The sequence below is a fragment of the Palaemon carinicauda genome, chromosome 16 (assembly GCF_036898095.1).
Source record: "Palaemon carinicauda isolate YSFRI2023 chromosome 16, ASM3689809v2, whole genome shotgun sequence".
NCBI classification, from domain to species: domain Eukaryota; kingdom Metazoa; phylum Arthropoda; class Malacostraca; order Decapoda; family Palaemonidae; genus Palaemon; species Palaemon carinicauda.
The window spans coordinates 117,092,385-117,107,453 of NC_090740.1; the positions used below are offsets into that span (position 1 = coordinate 117,092,385).

Here is a 15,069-nt window from a genome sequence, read left to right on the forward strand (position 1 = left end):
GCCTCGTAAGGCTCCAAAGCAGGCACCGGCAGTTAAGAAGGTGGTGTCTAAGCCCCAGCCCTTTCCAGCCAAGGTCAAGAGGGGCGGTAAGTCCTCCAGGGGAGGCAAGACTCCTAGGGGTGGCGGCCGCAAGCCCTAGGGGTGGCAGTCCCCCTGCGTGTCCACCTGTGGGGGGATGCCTTCAGCGTTGCGTCCGCAGGTGGCAGCAACACGGGGCCGATGCTTGGACGGTCTCAGTGATCGGCCAAGGCTATCGCGTCCCGTTCACAACATCTCAACCTCCCCTGACAGCGAATCCAGTGTCGTTGAGCTCCTATGCCACGGGATCGGCAAAGGGGCTGGCCCTTCAGGCCGAAGTCGAGACCATGCTCGAGAAGGGTGCTCTCCAGGAGGTCGTCGACGGCTCCCCAGGCTTCTTCAGTCGACTCTTTCTTGTAAAGAAGGCTAATGGAGGCTGGAGACCCGTCATCGACCTCTTAGCTCTGAACAGGTTTGTCAAGCAAACCCGGTTCAGCATGGAGACAGCAGACACGGTCAGACTTGCGGTGAGACCACAAGACTTCATGTGCACACTGGATCTAAAGGACGCGTACTTCCAGATCCCAATCCATCCGTCTTCCAGGAAGTACCTGAGATTTTGCCTAGACGACAAGATCTACCAGTTCAAGGTGCTGTGTTTCGGTCTCTCCACAGCTCCTCAGGTGTTCACCAGAGTGTTCACCCTGATTTCATCTTGGGCGCACAGGAACGGCATTCATCTCCTTCGTTATCTGGACGATTGCCTGATCCTAGCAGACTGGGAGTCGACCCTTCTTCGGCACCGAGACAGGCTTCTGGATCTTTGTCAGGATCTGGGGATCATGGTAAACCTCGAGAAGTCCTCCCTGCAGCCGTCCCAACGACTGGTTTATCTAGGCATGCTAATAGACACCAATCTCCACAAAGCCTTTCCATCAGACGACCGGATAGCAAGACTGAGGAGGGTGGCGGAACCCTTCCTCAGGCGAGAAGAACTCCCCACCCAATCGTGGTTGCGTCTCTTAGGTCACATATCCTCCCTGGCCCGTCTAGTTCCAAACAGCCGCCTCAGGATGAGATCCCTTCAATGGTGGCTCAAGTCCCGGTGGAATCAAGGATCCGATTCCCCGGACATTCTGATCCCAATGGGGTCTCTGGAACAGATGGACTTGCGGTGGTGGCTGGTCGACGAGAACCTGCGGAAGGGAGTGAGTCTTCTCGTCCTCCCCCCGGAATTGACTCTGTTTTCGGACGCGTCAAAAGAATGGTGGGGGGCGCACGTTCTGAACCAGAGGGCCTCAGGCCTTTGGTCAGAATCAGAAAAGTGCCTACACATCAACCTGCTAGAATTGAAGGCCGTCTTTCTGGCTTTTCAGCAGTTCCAACGATCCCTGGTGGGTCACTCCGTGGTGGTGATGAGCGACAACACCACGGTAGTGGCTTATATCAACAAGCAGGGAGGCACTTTTTTGCAGTAGCTATCCCATCTTGCAGTAGAGACTCTGAGGTGGACCGAAACCCACTCGATAACACTATCAGCTCGCTTCATTCCTGGCAAGAGGAATGTGCTCGCCGACAGTCTGAGCAGGGCCCCGCAGATAGTGAGTACCAAGTGGTCTTTGGATCCTCAGATAGCCAACAAAGTCCTGACTTTGTGGGGTTCCCCGACTGTGGACTTGTTTGCGACAGCTTTGAACTTCAAGCTGCCTCTGTACTGCTCCCCAGTCCCGGACCCCAAGGCACTCTGGCAAGATGCTTTCCAGCAACGGTGGGACAACATCGACGTGTACGCCTCCCCACCGTTCTGTCTGATGAGAAGGGTGCTCAACAGGACCAGACTATCGGTCAACTGTTCGATGACTCTGGTAGCTCCGCTATGGCATCACGCGAAATGGTTTCCGGACCTTCTGCAGCTCCTGACGGAGCTCCCGAGGGAGCTTCCTCCACGACACGAGCTTCTCAGACAACCCCACTCCGGCGTCCCTCACAGGGCCGTAGCCTCGCTTCGGCATCACCCTGGAGACTATCCAGCGTCTCCTCGCGGAGAGAGGCTTTTCGCAACAGGTTGCGGAGAGAATGTCTCGGCACCTGCGAAGGTCCTCTGAGGGAGTCTACCAAGCAAAGTGGAGAGTCTTTTGTGGTTGGTGTCGTGGAAGGGGTATCTCTCCACTCGATGCCACTATTCCAGCAATAGCGGACTTCCTCGTTTATCTGCGGGAAGAAATGCGCCTTTCTGTCTCGGCAGTGAAAGGCTATCGCTCAGCCTTAAGCTTGGCCTTCAGACTGAAGGGCGTGGATATTTCTTCATCGCTAGAACTCTCTTTACTCATATGTAGCTATGAGCTTACCTGCCCCCAGTCGGAAGTGAGACCTCCTCCTTGGAACGTGGTTCGAGTCCTCAGGTCTCTTAAGAGATCTCCCTTCAAGCCATTACTCCAGGCCTCCGATCGCCACCTGTCTTGGAAGACGGCTTTCCTACTCGCTTTGGCTTCGGCCAAGCGGGTTAGTGAACTTCATGGTCTCTCGTATGACATCGCCCATTCAAGGGGATGGGGGGAGGTAACGTTCAGGTTCGTCCCTGAGTTTGTTGCCAAGACTCAGAATCCTGGAGTGCCGGATCCTCGGTTCGACTCTTTCAGGATCGCGAGTCTCCGTTCTGTAACAAGCGACCCAGACCAGCTGCTACTATGTCCAGTGAGGTGTCTGAGGCACTACTTGAAGAGAACGGTTGCAGTCCATCCTCAAGTGCGAGCTTTGTTTGTGAGCACAGGCAGGACTAAGAGGAGGGTCACCAGGAACACCATCTCAGGTTGGATTCGAAGGGTTATTCACCATGCCCTGAGTCCTGACCCTTTTCCGTCACGTCGCCCTCGGGCCCACGATGTCAGGGGTATTGCTACATCCCTGGCCTTCAAGAGAAACTTCTCTGTGACGCAGGTACTTCAAGCTGGTGTCTGGAAGCGTCAAACGACCTTCACAGCCCACTACCTGCAAGACGTGACCCACAGGAGCCTCGATACGTTTTCTATCGGCCCTGAGGTGGCTGCACAACAGCTGGTCTAACCTCAGGCTCCTTTTTGGACAAGTAGCAGTAGGTTGAGGGCGTTGTTACCCAGTCTTAGTCTGCGTGAATGAAAGAGTATGTCTGACCCTTACTTCTTTCTTCATTCTCCCCTCTCTTGGGGAAGCAGCATCCTGGTCCTCGCATAGCTGACCTCGACCTCTGCAGGTAACCCATGCTTCTTTGTGCTCCTAGTATTAAGCTTAGTACTGTTGCGTCTCCCATACCCTGACGAGGTGGTATTGGGAACGTCCTATCCTAGAATTCCTATCTGAAGGTCTCAAGGTCAACTTCATAGGACGAGTCACACTCTCCTCCACACACTGCTTATGTAGGCCACTCGTTCCTAGCGATGCTAGGAACTTGTGAGGTACAGGGGCTCCCTCTCTCTAGTGCTGCTCACTGAGGGATCGAGCCCATGGGCAAGCCGAAGTCAGTAAGGCTGGGGACTTTCCACCCTTCCTAAGGGGTAAGTCACCCAATGTAGATAGCGTGGTTTGTATTTCGGTTACGGAACAAATGACAAATTCGAAGATAATTTGTATTTTTCCTAACCATACAAACCTTAGCTATTTACACATATGTGCCCGCCATCCCTGACCCCCAAGTCAAGACCTACCTCTAAGTGAAGTAAAGCAAGTCACCGGTGTGTGGGGGGCTAGGGGTAGCAAGCTCCCTTCCCTACCCCCCGCTAACTAGCGCAGGGGTAATTAACCCTCGTTAAAACTATTGGGTCGTCATTTCAGCTGCGCTAAAAGGTAAACCCAATGTAAATAGCTAAGGTTTGTATGGTTAGGAAAAATACAAATTATCTTCGAATTTGTCATACTTCTGGCAAAGCTAGTCATAGCCAGTTGAAGAATTATCAAGGATCTGGCAGCCTGATAGGGTTGCCCCAGCTTCCCTCGAACCTGGTTGGTGAACTGTTATTCATGGTCAATATCACACTCGTCTTCTGGCCGCTCAGATGTTAGTCACTGGGCTCCAGTTTTCGTTACTTTGTTTAATCGCTTTTTGATTTTTATTACAGAATGAATGCGAAACAAGTGTGTGCTATGTCTATCTGTCCTGGTAGAGAGACTGACAGGAGGTTGGAGACCCGTCTTAGACCTCCTGAACCTCTCCATTTTGCAGACACGGTTCAAGATGGGGACTCCATCCTCCGTTCTCCTGGCCATCAGGAAGAACGACTAACTTCTGACCATAGACATGAAAGATGCTGTCTTTCAGGTCCCTATCCATCCTGCCCTGAGGAAGTAACTAAGGGTTCCCTTTCGAGACAAACTGCCCCAGTTTAAGGTGCTGTGCTTTGGCCTGTCTACAGCCCTTCAGGTCTTCAATAATCTTTGTAACTTGTCTCAGCCTGGGTTCATGCCATGGGCATCAAGCTCATGAGATGCTCAGATGACTGGCTTCTCTTGGTGAAATTTCCGACTCTCCTGCTCAGAGACCTGTTACTAGATATGTGCAAGGAGTTATTGATCCAGCTGAACCTTGAGAAGTCCAGCCTCACCCCAATCAATCCCTCAGGTATCTGAGCATGGACATAGACTCAGTGCAAGCCAAGGCCTTTCCTGCTGCAGATAGAGTGGCAAGGTTCAGGGCTTTGGCAGCAAATTTCTTGAAAGGGGAGCTCTTGCCTGGCCGGATGGGGCAAAAGTTGTTAGGTCACCTCTCCTTGTTTGAGAAACTCGTCCCCCTGGAAGATTGCATCTGCGCTCGATGCAGTGGGCTCTGAAGACCCAGTGGTCCCAAGTCTCAGACTATCCTGTAACCCAGCTACAAGTACCTCAAGAGGTGATATCAGACCTCCTGTGGTGGCTGAAGGAGAAGATTCTTTTAGCGGGAACACCCCTCCAGGATCCTCCCCCATAGTTCGCACTGTTCACAGATGCGTCTCACCAGGGATGGTACGCCTATTGTCAGAGGAAGACAAGAGCTTCCATATAAAGTTCCTAGAATTGAAACCAGCACAACTAGCGTTACTCCACTTCGCAAAGACTAACAGGTCACTGTGGTTTTTATGAGCGACAACTCCACAATAGTGACATACATATTCAAATAAGAAAGCATAGCCTCTCTCCTGCAATGTAACTTAGGAGTGGATATTCTCAAGTGGTCACATTTCTAGGTGATCTCTCGCTCTTGGCGAAGTATATCCCCAGGAAGAGAAATGTCATTGCATACCATCTGAGCTGTCGAGGGACGACAATTGGTTCAGAATGGTCTTTGCTTCCTCTAGTGGCAGTGTATTGCTCTCCAGTCCCAGACCAAGCTGCAGTAATGAAAGATGCATTTCAACACCCGTGGGATGGTCTAGACTTTTATGCCTTCCCACCGTTCTGTTTAATTCGTCAAATGTTGAACAGAATCAGAACATCCAAGGGAGTCCGAGTAACGCTAGTGGCTCCAAGGTGGCTAGCAGCGTAGTGGTATTCAGACCTGCTGGAACTTCTCATGGAAATACCAGGGGAGCTTCCAGAATGTCGAAACCTACTACGCCAACCTCAAATAAGAAAATTCCACGATGCAGTACATTGCCTGTCCCTTCACAGTTGGAGACTATCTAGCATCTCCTCTGAAAGAAAGGCTATACAAGACCAACTGCGAAGAGCTTCCAGATACCTCTGAAAGTCTTCCACAGCAGTTTACCAGACAAAGTGGAAAATCTGTGATTGATGTCATAGTGGAAATATTGCTCAACTCGAGGTCACTATTCCCCTGATTGCAGACTATTTAGTGTTCCTAAGAAACAAGAGGCCCTTTCAGTCACTGCAGTGAAAGGCTAACGCTCAGCCTTGAGCAAAGTACAGTACTCAAATTGAAAAGACTGGATCTCTCAGATATTTTGAACTCTCAGCATTGATGAGGAGTTTCAAGTAGTCTTGTCCTCCTAGAGAACTTAACACCCCCCCCCCATGTGTGACTACGGTCCTATGGACCTTAAATTAGAAAGCCCTGTATGAACCTATGCATAAAGTTTTTGACAGACCTTACCCTGGAAATGTTCCTCCTCCTTGCCTTATCCTCAGCTAGGAGAGAGTGAGTGAACTGCATGGTATGTCTCACATTGTTTCACATTCCAAAGGGTGGAAAGAACTATCTGTCTTTAGTTCCAGAACTGGTGGCCAAAACCCAAAATCCAGTTAATAATGATATCAGATTTAACTCTTTCATGATGTTGTCTCTCAAATAGGTAACTGATGACCTGGATGACATGTTACTATGTCCTGTAAGAGCACTACGTATATACCGGGTATCTAAAAAGGATGCAGTATCTCAGACCCAGAATCTCCAATTTGTTTGTGAGCACAGGCCATTCAAAAAGGTTTCCAGAAACACCATCTCTTTTTCGTTGAGAGAAATCATCACGATAGCCTCCAAGTCCACAGGGGAAGCGTTTCCAAGGGCCCTCCCTCGAGCATGTGATATATGTGGGCGGCTTGCTGTAACACTAACGTTCCGCTAAAACCACTCGGTCGGTCAAGTCCTAAAAGCATGAGTCTGAAAGAGACAAACCACTTTTACGGACCACAACTTTTAAGATTGCCCACATAGGTCATTAGACACCTTTTCTTTAGAACCCATTGTTGTGGCACAACAAATACTGTAGTATAATTTAAGCTCTCATGGGACAAGTAACTTCTATCCTAGACATCAGTTACTCTGCATTATAAGGATGCTTATGAGTATAAAGGGGAATAGCAATTTTGATCTAACTCAAATTGCTCACTTAAAATCTCCCTAATGCAGGTAAGAATGCCTTCTGTTTGTTGACTGATATATTACATATATTAATATTACAAGGCACTTGATGTTCATATCACTTCACTCTGGTAAAGTTTTTTGGGATAGGACAGAAGTCCTTGCCTCATAAGACCCAGCTGCACTTTTCTCAAATAATTCACTTTGATCTCCTTCTATTACTATAGTAATTGTATCTTGGGGTAAAGGGCAGACCTCCTACAGCACAGAGACTTCCTCCCACCTAAGGAAGACTCTCCATGACTCACAACTTTGTATCCATAGGAATAAACTACAAGTCTTTAACCAGAAGAGTGTTGTGACTAGACATTTGAGACAAGTGAGACAAGCGTAGCCTGTCATGCACAGTAGCTGCCCAGCAGCATAGCAAGACACAAGCTACCGATTTCTCTTTGATTGTCTGGCCTTAGAAAACAGAACCATTAGTACATACATACATACATACATACATATACCAAGGCACTTCCCCCAATTTTGGGGGGTAGCCGACATCAACAAATGAAACAAAACAAAAAAGGGGACCTCTACTCTCTACGTTCCTCCCAGCCTAACAAGGGACTCAACCGAATTCAGCTGGTACTGCTAGGGTGCCACAGCCCACCCTCCCACATTATCCACCACAGATGAAGCTTCATAATGCTGAATCCCCTACTGCTGCTACCTCCGCGGTCATCTAAGGCACCGGAGGAAGAAGCAGGGCCTACCGGAACTGCGTCACAATCGCTCGCCATTCATTCCTATTTCTAGCACGCTCTCTTGCCTCTCTCACATCTATCCTCCTATCACCCAGAGCTTCCTTCACTCCATCCATCCACTCAAACCTTGTAGTAACGCCCATTAAATAAATCGGGTTTGTATAGCTAGGAAAAATACAAATTTTATAAAATTTGTAGTATTACACCTTCCATTTGAGGTAGTTATATAGTTCAGTTTTGTCTTTATTTGGATATTGTTTTCTATCATAAAAGAAATAATTTTTTTCAAATTTTACAAATGCATATGACTGTTATTTTAAGGATTGGATAGCTTTTTAGCTGCACCATTCATAGTTTGGCCATGACAAACATGCTGTATGATAATATTTCTTTACATCTGTTTTTATGCTGTTTTCTCTAATTTGCTTGATATTATCATAGGAGTATTCAGAATGCACAATAGAAAACGATAAGGATGAATTGATAGGGAACATTTTTCTCGATACAGTAAAATAGAGAATAGATTTATGAGCCATGAAGTATATGTTTATGTTAGGAATTCACTTCATTTTGACAGAATATTCATGTCAGGCTAATGTAGTTTTGCTTAAATTAAGTTGTAGTGTGTTTTAAGCTACTTGACTTTGTTACTTCGAATTACAACAGATATTTTGTTTTTCCTAACAGAAAAAGAGTTTTTATATTGGGTCCTTCGCATCATGTACGCTTGTCAGGATGTGCCCTGTCCTCTTTAACGAAATATAGGACGCCATTGTATGACTTAATTGTAGACCAGCAAGGTAAGTTTTTCTTAGCTGACAAATGAAGAGGTGTATGGGTTTTTTCTTTTTTCTTTTGTTCTACATTTTGTGTCTTGAGAAGTTTTTCCTAGTATGTATGTGAGAAGTGTAGTAATCAGCTTCTGCCAAAAAATCAAACTGAAGGCAAAAGTTATTCTTGTGCATTATAAAGAGTTTTATTCAATTCAACTTGATTTAATTCATTGGTATAGTAAGCCTGTTAGGTACTGTAGTGTAACGTTACATACTGTTTGTGGTAAAATCTTGTCAATATTTTCATTGAGATATATATGTTGCTGAATCGTTATGATAGAGATTGCTTATTTATATTCAGCAGAGATCTGTCAGAAAAATAACACCTTTTAAGGTAAAGATATGAAATGAAGTTCTTTTTGTCATGAAGGAATAGCAAAAATTGAGCTTCAGTAAGTATTTTTACTTTGTCATGTTATTTTTAAATGTAGTCTCCTTTGAACTGAGACTGCTGTCCTTTAAAATGGGGATCATGTCTTCATCGGAGCTGGAACGGACGTTGAATTAGTTAATAATGTACAGCAGTTAATAAGAGGTGGTGAGTGCACCCCTCCCAACTGCTGAAAGCTCTTCACTTTTGTTTTCAGCTGGTACAAGTATAACCTTACTGTTGTGACCTTAACAAACTTTATCATCTATCTTTTTCTTACAGAAAGGGAATGCTGGCATTTGGTTGTGATAATGGATGTAAAACATGAAATTCTTACTTGGGGAAAAGATGCACTTTGCAAGTGGTTTATAGCTAAACCAGCTATACATCCACTTGCTCTCTGTGCTTCTTGTAGGGGTCATAAGTTTTTGTAACCATTGCTGTGTCAAGTGTAGACTGTGGACTTCTGTTCAGTAACAGGCGTAGACCTTGAGGGGGTTAAAGTATCTGAGCCTTTTCGAGGGCTTGTCTCACAAATTTCAAAGACACTGACTATGTGTCATTAGCAAGGATCCCTCAGAGCTATGTGAGTGGGATTTTCAGGTTATGGTGGTGTGTGGTATTCCCTCCAGTGTTCACCGCATCCCATCGGAAGTTGAAGGATCTTCTTTTACTGTTCAGACTGCCGACGACGAATTTGACCCAAGAAAGGCTTTTCCTCCCTAGGTATTTCAGGTAGGTCCTCTATGACCTTGAGGGAGATGGTAGCTAAGGATTCTTCTCCCTTGGTGTCCCCAATGACATTGTCTCCTGTGGTGATGTCAAGGGTGAAGGTGTAGTTGATGTGTCAGTGACCCTAGTGACATTCCCAGCAGTGGCCCCCCCAGGTCCAAAAGGATTGCAACATTGTACATTGAGGTCTGGGCCCCTATAACAACCCTCCCTCTGTGACTATAACCCAACTTGTGTATGTGTTGTGGGCCCCTTTGATTACACAACCCCCTTCACCCTCGACAGTGTTCATCAGTGTTGTAGTTCCTTTTTGAGCAACCCATGTGGTCTCTACCCTCGCGGGAGTGGGATCATCGATGGTCACTCAGATCTCGACCCCTCTGCTTGCAGAGCCAGAACGGATGGTTGGGAAAAGGGAAGAAACATAAGGGTTCTTTTTCCTCCTCTGACTTGTCTTTCTGTCTTAGTTTTTACTTCCTACACAGAAACTGACTACTTTTGGGGTAGAGAAAACTAAAGAGAAGAAATAGAGTTAAAAAAACTCTGGAAAGGCCTGTTCCAGTCATAAGGAAAGGATTTCTTTCAACATCAAATACCTTTTAAGAGCGTGGATGACACCTGATTGATTCCCAGCCCTGTTTTTTGTCCCCCTGATGCCAGTTCCCAGGCCTGGGGCTATTACCTTGTCCAACAAGCCACCGTACCCCAGGTTCGGGTTTTCCTGCCACCCTGGTAGCCAGGCGGACACTTTCTGTTCCCCAGCTGATGGAGGCACCATTCCTAAATAGATGATGAACTCCTGCTAATCCCTCAACTTGCAATACTTTGGTAGAACCAATTGAGAGGATGACACATCTCAAAGTTGTGATTGCGAGCTTGTGTACAATGTAAGACCGTGATTGGGGTGCAGAGGGACCTTCTCCCCATGCCCCAAGGCACTTGTTCTTGGCCATCCTCCTGTTTCAATGAAGTGAGGAAAGAATGCGAGCTAATCTTTCCATCTCTGCTGTGATAGATGTCAGGGATTCTTCTCCTGCTGTTGTTGGCCATCCCTGACCTTCAGCCCGCAATTAGATTACTGATTCTGTCCTTAGGACAGAACGATCGTATTCCTGGGGGGAAAGAATCTCTGGAGCAGCCTAATGCACTCTCTACCCTGGCTGATTATAAGGGTGCTCAGGATTCATCTGCCCTTAGGATACTGAACCTTGGACTGGTGTTGACGGAAGCCGACAATCCCAAGTCAATATTCCTTTGCGAACGCCATTGTACTCATTTGTGAGTGCAAGGGTTTGGGGGGAAGCAACCATGGCTACACCTGAGGGGAGAACCTCACGAATTGATCAGCCATCCCTGGAGATGCCTTAGTCAGATTTGATGACCAAATTCATAAATCTGAGAAATCTATCACTTCTAACCAGTCAAATAAGATCATGTACCCCTCCACTCTAAAGGCAGAGAAGGCTCTATGCAAGCTTGTGGCATCACCACCTTCAGATTAACCCATCATAGAGATTCAATGGAAGAAAGCAATGCCTTCTTGGCCTATGAGTTGACAGTAATGGATCGTCTGCCATGGCCTCCATCCACGCAGTCTCTAAGCTTGACCAGCGGTCAGGTGTAGTGACGTACTTCTCAAAGTGAACAAGTGTTATTAACCCCAGAGTCTCTGGAGAAGTATAAGAGTCTCGTGCTGCCTGTAAGGTCAATTCTGTTAATCTGATTTGATTTGATTTGATTTTACCAGTCAGCTGTCTTTCTGTCTCATCAGAAAACAATACTGAAGGTGTTCTGGCCCATTTTCATTTAGCATCATGTCCATCTTTTTGACCTCTCATTCCTCAGCAATGACTTAAGTGTCCCTCCCGAAATAGTTGACTCTTCTTTGGTTAATGAGCTCTGCACTTTAAATGGCACTTTCATTCTTCCTCCCACCCTCTTTGTGGTAAGTCTCACAAAACCTACCTCGTCTATTGTTGCTTTGGCTTTTGTTCCTGAGAATAACCTATGGGAATTTGTTTTACTTTTTTTCACCAGCAGTTGAAGTAAATCCCTCACTGTTTATCGGAGGATATTCTGGCTTCTCTGATTTCTTGTTCTTTTTGGGATGAGCATCTGCAGTCACTTTAAAGGTGCTCGCTGTCTCCAGAGGATTCTGCTTTCTTCTCCACACAGACTAAATTCCATGTTACTCTCCTTATTTTCTTGGCTCTTCTTGTTCATATGGTGCTTGTTGCTTTTCCAGCTGCAGTGCTTCTTATTACTCATGGTCAAAGTCCCTAGTATGCTTCCACCAGTTACATTGTTTTCCCTAGGGCATTTACCATTTAAATTTCTGCTTTTACCTCTTTTTGCCTTCTGTTTTCAGAGGGTTCTGATGTGCACGTGTTAGATATTTTTATTTTGAACATGCTTTCTATAGTAATATTTCTGTTTCTAGTCGCTTTCCTTCCAGCCTGGCTTATGCTTCTGGGAGCACTCTTGCATTTTGCCACCCTTCTGACCTCAGTTGATCGTGTTTTCAGTCATGCTTTTCTAAAACACTTTATCAAACTTTTCTCATAAAGGTTTGTAACTGGTTTCAGCCCCTAACTGCTCTTTGGATCATGCAGGCTCGCACAAACAAATTGGAGCATTCAGGCCATAAGTCGAATAAGGAAGGCTCACCTGTGAATCCTCCTGCTTTGCATTAACACAAAAGTTATGGAAGGTGAATGAAACTCACCGGAGGATGGAGATGGTGTAGACATACAACTGTTGACTTAATAGGACTAGATAAACCCAGAATTGTTTAATATATGAATATTAAACTTATTTACAGTATGTTTGATAGGTATGAGGTATGTATGGAAAAATTTGTTTCATATTAAAGAATGCAATTTCCTAACTATTACTGCATATTTTTTTCTCCAGTGTACAATGAGTTATACCACACGGGGCATTTTGAGACCATGAGTGTTTCTGCCGATGAAGATGAACACAGCATTGAAATGCATTTGCCGTATGTTGCGAAAGTCATGGAAGAGTAAGTGAAACTATTTTTATCAGTATCTTTCATTTTATTGAATTATTGATGACTTAAAGGATAAAGTTGACTACAGTATCATTTTTTGTTATCAATTTTAATTCTAAAGCAAAATAGATTTTTAAATTTTTCATAGAGTACATGAACAACTACTAACATGCTAGTCTACTCCACAGTTTAGTATACTGTATGCAAAGATACTCAAAATCTGTAATACATAACATATGATAAAGTGTTGGGGGCAGTTAAGGGAGTAGTAAAAAATAGAGGGTTGGGCTTGAATGTAAAGAGAGTTCTGTATGAGAAAGTGATTGTACCGACTGTGATGTATGGATCGGAGTTGTGGGGAATGAAAGTGACGGAGAGACAGAAATTGAATGTATTTGAGATGAAGTGTCTAAGGAGTATGGCTTGTGTATCTCGAGTAGATAGGGTTAGGAACAAAGTAGTGAGGGTGAGAATGGGTGTAAGAAATAGGTTAGCAGCTAGAGTGGATATGAATGTGTTGAGATGGTTTGGCCATGTTGAGAGAATGGAAAATGGCTGTCTGCCAAAGAAGGTGATGAATGCAAGAGTTGATGGGAGAAGTACAAGAGGAAGGCCAAGGTTTGGGTGGATTGATGGAGTGAAGGAATCTCTGGGTGATAGGAGGATAGATGTGAGAGAGGCAAGAGAGCGTGCTAGAAATAGGAATGAATGGCGAGTGATTGTGACGCAGTTCCGGTAGGCTCTGCTGCTTCCTCCGGTGCCTTGGAAGACCGTGGAGGTAGGAGATTCAGCGTTATGAAGCTTCATCTGTGGTGGATAACGGGGGAGGGTGGGCTGTGGCACCCCTAGCAGTACCAGCCAAACTCAGTTGAGTCCCTTGTCAGGCTGGAAGGAACACAGAGAGGAGAGGTCCCCTTTTTTTGTTTCATTTGTTTGATGTCGGCTACCCCCCAAATTGGGGGAAATGCCTAGGTATATGTATGTATGATAAATAATTTGTAGGTCAAGCAATCCAATAAACTCATTCTTTCAGTAAAAGACATGTAAAGTACTGCACTGAGCAAAATGTGTAATGTTGGGTTGTTATTTTTATAAAAGAGTTATTGGTCATTTACAGCCATCATGTAACCAATGAATAAACGTGTGATGAGTAGAATGTATGCATAGTTGAAAGTGTGAATGATGAATGGACAAAATTTACTCATTAGTTGATTGGTAGTTGAAGGAAGTGTGTCAGCAGTGAATGAGGTAAGCTTTGTGGTACCAGAAATAAAAAATCTGGGACAATAACATAGTGAAACATGGTCGGTTGTTAGTCTTGGTTTTCGTACTCCAAATCTTGGCTTGGTAAAGTTTTGTAAGTGTGTTTACATAGCAGGAGGTTGCTATACTGTAGGCGCAGTATCTGATAAAGTGGGATTGGGAATGATCCAGAATTAGCCTGTTTTGCTTCACACTTCATTATTGAGTGTTTCTATGCATACATTTTGCTTATCAGGTATAGCACCCTACATGGAGTTGTTGCTTACTTGAAGGATTTGATCTTGTTTGACTGAAATCTGTTATTGTAAAAATCTCTTTACTTTTGGGTAGCAGACTAGTTACTGTAGCTTTTAGGAGATTCAGAGTTCTGGAAGAAACTATTTTGAAATAAGCTTAAATTCAATAATTTTTTCCTTCTAATTTGCAGCTTCAGGGATAATTTTACTATTGTGCCCATCCTAGTAGGATCCCTGACACCAGAGAGAGAAATTCTCTACGGACGTATCCTAGCGCCTTATTTGGCGGATCCTCAAGTAAGTATATGCTGAAGGATTTGTAAAATGATTTTCATATAGTTGAAATTGTTATTTACATCTTCAATTGTTTATAATCAGTGAAATTATCCAATACCATTTCATTTTTCTGGTCAAGATTTTAACCCTTTTACCCCCAAAGGACGTACTGGTACGTTTCACAAAAGCCATCCCTTTACCCCCATGGACGTACCGGTACGTCCTTGCAAAAAAATGCTATAAAAATTAGTTTTTCATATTTTTTGATAATTTTTTGAGAAAATTCAGGCATTTTCCAAGAGAATGAGACCAACCTGACCTCTCTATGACAAAAATTAAGGCTGTTAGAGCAATTTAAATAAAATATACTGCAAAATGTGCTTGGAAAAAATAACCCCCTGGGGGTTAAGGGTGGGAAATTTCCAAATACCCCGGGGGTAAAAGGGTTAACAGTAATAACCGTGATTACCGGCTTTTTTTTTTTTCTTATTTTTTTTTTTATGGTAACATTTATAATTTTTGAAATGGTAAATCTGGTTTATGATACTGTAATTTTATTAATAAGGATCCAGGATAAAATATCCTTACTGTATATTGTGTCTCGTGTAAGTGATGTACAGTACAATATTCAATTATCTTTTCAATTTTATATTGATATTATAGGAAAAACAAACTATTATACAAAAATTTTCTCTTGAGACTGTTACAGTGGTTAGTATTGAAGGTGGTATATGTAGTTTAATACAGTAATGTTATCTGACAACAGCGAAGTAAAAAGTTTATTTTACATTTTTCATTTTGTTTGCC

The 15,069-nt window shown here is 44.5% G+C and overlaps 1 protein-coding gene across 1 annotated transcript in view; it reads left to right on the forward strand.

The window, feature by feature from the left end:
• LOC137655823 (protein MEMO1) overlaps positions 1–15,069 on the forward strand; it is a 69,001-nt gene that overhangs the window by 28,003 nt on the left and 25,929 nt on the right. Inside the window, exons 4-6 of the mRNA XM_068389995.1 lie at positions 8,227–8,339; positions 12,388–12,499; positions 14,178–14,283. Coding sequence (XP_068246096.1) covers positions 8,227–8,339; positions 12,388–12,499; positions 14,178–14,283 — 331 coding nt within the window. The remainder of the gene's footprint in view (positions 1–8,226; positions 8,340–12,387; positions 12,500–14,177; positions 14,284–15,069) is intronic.